The sequence below is a fragment of the Exophiala bonariae genome, assembly GCF_035927105.1.
Source record: "Exophiala bonariae strain CCFEE 5792 chromosome Unknown scaffold_21, whole genome shotgun sequence".
Lineage (NCBI taxonomy): Eukaryota > Fungi > Ascomycota > Eurotiomycetes > Chaetothyriales > Herpotrichiellaceae > Exophiala > Exophiala bonariae.
The window spans coordinates 578326-585036 of NW_027042496.1; the positions used below are offsets into that span (position 1 = coordinate 578326).

The 6711-nt window shown below is 46.8% G+C and overlaps 1 protein-coding gene across 1 annotated transcript; it reads right to left on the reverse strand.

Moving 5' to 3' along the window:
* Positions 1 to 3785: 3785 nt before the first annotated feature.
* Positions 3786 to 5156, reverse strand: LTR84_005779 (uncharacterized protein; the record flags this gene model as incomplete). Its single annotated transcript, XM_064849344.1, has 1 exon — positions 3786 to 5156. The coding sequence occupies one exon, from the start codon at positions 5154 to 5156 to the stop codon at positions 3786 to 3788; it is 1371 nt and encodes a 456-aa protein (XP_064704047.1).
* Between the last annotated feature and the right edge of the window lie 1555 nt (positions 5157 to 6711).

Below are 6711 nucleotides of genomic sequence, written 5' to 3' on the forward strand. Positions count from 1 at the left end.
TGGGTTGGCTCTGCTCAGCTCCTCAACTACCTGTCAGTACAGTAGACAGTTATTTTAGGATAGAGATTCTTGCACTCGAGACTCAACGACAGGAGATATAGGTGTCCACTGATACGTAGGTTACAGCATTTGCATTTACAATTCGCCAACATTGGTGCATAGGTCCCATCTAAAAGTGTTTGAACGTCACAATGTGGTAATCAGTAGCTTTGATAAAACGAAGCGTTTGCGCTGTGCAGGACTGGTGTAAGGACAATGCTCAACAAGGGTTTTGACTGCACGGATATCATGGATGTGTGAGTTGATGATCAATTTTTATCCCGTCAAGTCTCAGAAAACTCTTGAGTCCCCTCTTCGAATCACATGGTCTGTTTGCACCGAGACTGGCGGAATAAGATACCCCTTTGCAGGGCAGCAGAGGAGTTAGCCGGCTTCCAAGTTATGCAGTCTCTGGTTGACGACACTCATGGCAGCAGTATCGACAACGCTGTCTTGGTCATATCAGGTGGCTCGGATATTAGTATCACGTGGCTGGAGTAGGGGTCGTGGCTAACCTCCTCGTAAACCTTGATGCTCGCATCCTGCCCGAGATGGGCAACTCTCCACCGGTTAAGGCTGCACATCCCAGAATTGATGGTCGGGATGATGCGACAAACAGAAGCGAATCAGTTCGTGTAGATAGTCTGATCATGGATATCTTATCTCTGGCAGAGATTACACATGAAGCCATCGTTTATGAGAAAAGTAACCAGGGAAGCGTTTCACTCTATTCGAAAGAAATTCCCAAAGCGGCTCGATGGCCTAGTCATTCATGGCCATGATCTTTTTTGGTAGGCAGACATAGCGACCGTGGGCACGGTACCGAATCTCAACTTCCGCAAATAAGCCGTTAGCCGAGTTTTGGTCTCACTCTCTGTGGTCATAATCTGCCCGGTTGCCTGCACACTCAAGATAGCTTGAAACGAGGCCAGTTTTGTAGAGCTTATACAATGTTTGGTATTTGAAAACAGACTAGATGTCCACTAATGTGTTCGTTCGTACGCTTCCGAGTGCCACAAATGGCAAATTGAAACGAGGACGATTCAAGGTTTGTGTAACACCAAGACGATATGGTTTCTGTGCATTGATGGAAGAGTGGCAACGTCGTGCGGAAGGTCCGGTCCAAACCGTGAGCTCTTCGACACCGAAATCAACATTGAAACCACTTATAATGCGCGATTATGTATGCCGACAAACCCCATGGTCCTTAACAGCAAGTTCCCTACGCAATTGGGAATTCCTGATGATGTGCTGTTCGAAGACCGTAATTTAGCACCATGCGCGAAATTCGGGGCAAATGTGATAAAATGTAGTTTGTGGAGGCTCAGTCAAAAGGTGCGACGAGCAGGCTTCGCCGTGTCTATCTGGAAGTGAAGAAGCAGCCCCGTGATCGTTATCATGATCTCCACACCCTGTCCTTTTGGCACACATCTCTTTCAGACTACTCCGTACTGGAGGGGAATACAAGCTCAAGCTACCGACCAAAAGCCCTGGCTCGGCTCGTCCACGGTTATTAAACCACCGCTAAGTCACGCACCCATGTAATGACCCACCCGTGTAATGACCCACGCATTAGGCATTGCCACCAAGGTGATAAATTTATAATTATCTACCCTACAGACTCATTGGCACTGAATTGATGTACGAATGGTGCCAGGACGTCATTCACCTGCCTATTCCGCGTAGTATTTCTAGTATTCGTTCGTACAGAAGACCTCGCTGTCGCCTCCAATGCCTCTATACCCTGCCTAGCTTGCCTAATCGTTTCGATACTCGCAAATACCTCATTGCAGTCGATTGCGACTCGCGGTTATCTCCTAGCGACTAGTTCATCTAGCTATACACGCTAGTTTGCGAGTTCTTGTGATTTTATAGTGATATCCCACTATAGCTAGTCAAATACCTTACCCGTCTTTTTAAGTAGTAAACGGACTGAGCGAGAAAGAGTCTCGTGTCGTGAAATCAACTCCGTTTCCTGTTGTATTTGGCGTTGATTGAATGGCGTACGAATATCTATTACTAGATATTAGTTTTGCCTACGTGATGGCGGCGTAGATGGTAGAATTCGCTCATTCTAGCTGCTTTGGAGGACTTGATGAGATCGAATAACTTTATGAGGATCCCAAGGATAAATGCTAGCCGCATTCCATCCCGTACGAATACGATATGAGGATAAGCCCTCATTACTTACTTTCTCATAGGTTTTGAGGAACTTACTCTTCTTGACGGCTAAGGCGTCGTCGTACCTTGCCAAATTAGCGATTTCATCCCTATAACGGCATTTTAGGAGTGAAAAGTAAGTAAGATTAAGTGGCTAAAGGATATAACTTGAATGAGGTATTAAGTAGACTAACGCTACTCGATTAATATAACATTCCCATATAAATTCGTATATAGTGTAACTTTTATACCCGTCGAGAAGGAGTAGTCGATAGTCATTTGTCGCTATCTAAGGAAGGAATATCTAACGTAGCTAGGCTAATCCAATATCGTTTAAGGTCCAATCGTTTAGTGAGATCGTATATAAGTAGTCTAGGATCTCAGGATCGATAAACCAAGTCGATTAGAGTGTATTTCCTTTAAATATAACGAGATATTATAGTCGACGACTATTTACGGAAATAGTCTCGATAATTAAGACCTATTTACGATTTTCTAGTATTGCTTTATATGATTAAGTAGTATCGGTCCTATCGATTACTCGTTAATTGGTATAGACGCCTAGGGCGATACCTATCTCGTCCATATTGTAGACATTCTTTTAGGAAACTTAATATCGCTCTCGTACAGTATTTAAATGCTCAAACTAGCGATTTAGGGACTTAGGAGTAGTACTATGGAGACGTAAACTATAGATCTTTTTACCTACTTTAGAGTGAATCTCTAGATGACGTTGTATAAATCGTGATATCCAGTTATGGCCGATGCTTGAGGGCCCTGTAGAATTGCCCTAGATAATTACGACGAGATCTCGTATTTAGGTAAAGCTAGGAGGATGTCCTTACGCCTCAAGGTCGAGTATCCATCGTACGAGCATTTGCTCTTGTTGATTTGATAAGAGTTGCTGTAGTTCACGAGCAATAGCTCGTAAATTACTACCCTATAGTCGACGGCCTAGGGTCTTTCGATCCACGTCATTTGCCGCGGCGGTAGAGCGAATAGTTGGATATCGACGAGTCTCATAGTCTAAAATGGCTTGTTGGATCCTAGCCTCTCGACTTGATGCCATTTTATCGTACGAGCAGATCGTTTGAGAGTGTAGTTAGGTGTAGAAGAGGGGGAGTGGTCAAAACGTGCGCGTCTCGACGCGTGGGTCATTACACGGGTGGGTCATTACATGGGTGCGTGACTTAGGTACTAGTCACCAACCGGCCAGTCTGACGTCTTGGCAGATCCTTCGGTTAACAAGAAAGCGTAGGTTCCGACGGATTATCTACGTTCGTGACCTGCTAATACTTGTATGGACTTCAATTGCCTGGCTGGACCTCGACCCTGTTCGGGTCGATCCACAGCAAAGCAGCAAAATAGTCATTTCGCATTCCTACAATCATGGCGATAATATCGGGGTGGCTTTTGGTCGATACTCGTGCAGGGCGACTGTGTCGTGAATGAAATATATGGCCTATACTTGCAAGTGAGTATCATCGGACTGTGATTCAGACTCGACTCTCCAAACAGTCTGATCGAACTCATACAATATAGGTCTGCCTCTTGCGGCCAAGAGCCGTTGCCTCGAAAGCGGGTTTCTACAATCGTGGTGAGGAAGGATTATATGGGCGTAGCTCAATGCCTTCCACATCAACATATCCATAGACAAGCATTGAATGAACATCATCGGCAAGCGACTTCTCCCACTTCTCCATGCTTTGCTTGAAAGCACGAACATTGGAAGCGTCGGTCATGTCCATCGGGATTTGTCCCTTGGCAATTTGTCTCATCTGCGTTCCTGCAACCGTTTCTGTTAAACCGTAGTCGTAATCGTCCAAAGCCTGGCGAACGACTCCTGTTTTGATGGCGCCGATAGATACATTCTTGGGAAAATCAGGTTCTGCGCAAGCAGGCCGGCCTAGGCCGACACCGTCGACTGTGTCTAGAGCTTTCACCATTGCGGCGATCGTCTTGAACCCACCAGTGACGAAAATTTTAGTTTTTGTGAGGCTGGGAGAGATTGAGTCTGCAAACTCAAGGAAGAAAGCCTCCCGCTTTTTGGTCGATTCTCGCTTGTGTTCGAATGCTGAATCCTCATATGTACCTCCAGACAGTTCAACAAAATCGAAGAGCAGTTCAGTTTCCAAGATACGGCAAAGTTCCGCACATTCATCTACAGTGAAGCCTCCATCCTGGAATTCCACGGAGTTTAGCTTGATACCTAGGACGAAACCTTCAGAAACCGGTATCCTCTCACGAATAGCCAGCGAGATCTCCTTGATGATACGAGACCTGTTTTCTAGTGATCCGCCATATTCATCCGCCCTATTGTTTGTTTTCTGTGACAGGAACTGGGACAGTAAGTACCCGTGAGCACCATGGAGCTCAACGCCGTCAAAGCCACTCTTCCAGAGGAAGTATGCGGCATTGCTAAAGGCATCAACAAGTCCCTTTATCTCGTCCTTGGAAGCTGCATGTGGTCTGGCAAATTTCATTCCCCATATTTCCTTGTCTAGGTGTATGTCTGACGCAGAGACAGGGTCTTTTTGTAGACGGTCTTCAACCTGCCGACCAGGATGAGAAATTTGCCCAATGACTAAGCTGCCATCGGATTTGGCCGCTAAGGCCAACTTTTTGTAGGCATTAGCGCGTGCTGATAGATCGCTTGGCTGTATGGGTGTGATCATGTTCCCCGCTGATTCCAGGTTGATAGGGTCAATCATGATGTTTCCTGTTAAGATCGTTCCAAATCCACCTTGACCCCATCTTCTATACAGGTTGACCAGATCTTCCGAAGGCACCCCTCGTGTCTCGAGTTCGACAGGATCCCAAGATGCAAGACGCTCAGTCATCGCAGCTTTAAGGAACCTATTTTTCACAGTTCGGTTGGAAAAAGGGAAAGTCATTTCTTGCAACAGAGGTGCAGCACTGACAGATGACCCTTCATAGCGGAGCGGTGACGAGACCATAGTGAAATGCGCGCACGGTTCTGGTATTGATTTTACCAATCCGTGCCTGGCGACAGTGTGACACCAAGATAAGGACGAAAACTTGACCTCAGGATATCGATCGGAGCAGAACACCGAGAGAAGCAGGATGAATTCATCTTTAAAGCCAGGGATTGCAACGTGGATTAACACGCATGGTGTGAGTCAAGCACGCGAGACTGTCTACGGAAAACATTCGAAGGTTAAGATCTCCAGCAATTCATTGGCGACAAAACCTTGGGCTACGCATAAGCTCGCACTCATGTCGAAAATGGCAACTCAGAATTTTCGCTATACTCTCAGAACGGGGAATTGAGTGGAGATATGTGGACACACCGGAAATGGTGTAAACACTGTTCAGCTACGAATTCCGCCGCAGCGGCAGTGGACCAATGACGGTATCTTCTCTGCTGTCACGGAGATAAAATTTAAAGATTCTGGGCACCTGGAAACTAAGGCGTCAATGCCACACATAGCGCTACTGTCTACTGTCGCAGCGGAAGCCACGATCGAGCCTTTCTGCCGCGTAGGCGGGGATTGGAGCAAACGCACTTCCTCCTAGCGATAGCATAGCTCGTGATTGGCATTCGTTTTCTTCTGAAGTTTCATAATGCCAAGAAGTCTGACAAATGGTAATTAGCTGCCCCTAGACCACACGGCCAGAAGACTGTGGCTTTGCAGTAGGTCAGCAGTCATACCCTGCCCACATGTGTTGCTCGTGGTCTTTTCTGAGCTACCTGGATCCAAGCGAAAGTGAGTGGTTGATGGATGGATCAACACCTGCCCTGCATTCTTAGTCTACACCAAACCACAACCTGCTAATATAAACCTTCGCTTGCTGTCCGAACAGGGCAATTTTTGGGGTGGACTCACCAAGCATTCGCCACTCAACTCCGGATAGAACGTCACATCCCCAATATTTCTTATCGAGGTCAAGGCCAACAGCCTCGGCACTTCAAAGCCTATTTCTCTGGCCCCGCTGCTTATCTTGTCTTTGAAAATACATGCAATGCGCCTGCTAACCCGCAGTTCAACTTGATGCGTTGTCGACCATCTCCGTCCCAATACCACGACTTTGTGCGTAGTCTTGGCACATTGCAACATCCTAGCCTTATGCCAACCTGTGCCAGATATTCTTGTCAGTTAGGCTTGTCCTTCTCACCACACATCAAGCCGGTTTGGCATGTACGAGCGAGAGCGTAGGTAAGATTCGTTCCAGCAACAGACTGTTTACCCGCACAACCTCGAAGTCCCTTGTCTGCACCATACCAGGTGCCACGGTGATCTTCTCAGCTGACTTATCGAATGAACCCACCTCACTTTGGCCTTTTACGTGCAACCATGCAAGCTAGCTACAGAGCGATCTTGCCCCTCGAGGAGCCTCACCGTCCCGGGCCACAAGGCACACGCTTTGATGGAAACCACAAGCAATAATCACCACACCAAAAGTACAACGGGCTGCCGAGAGTGCCGACGGCGCCACGTCAAATGTGATGAAAGATTTCCCATTTGTTTGCACTGCAACGTAGTAGCGTAA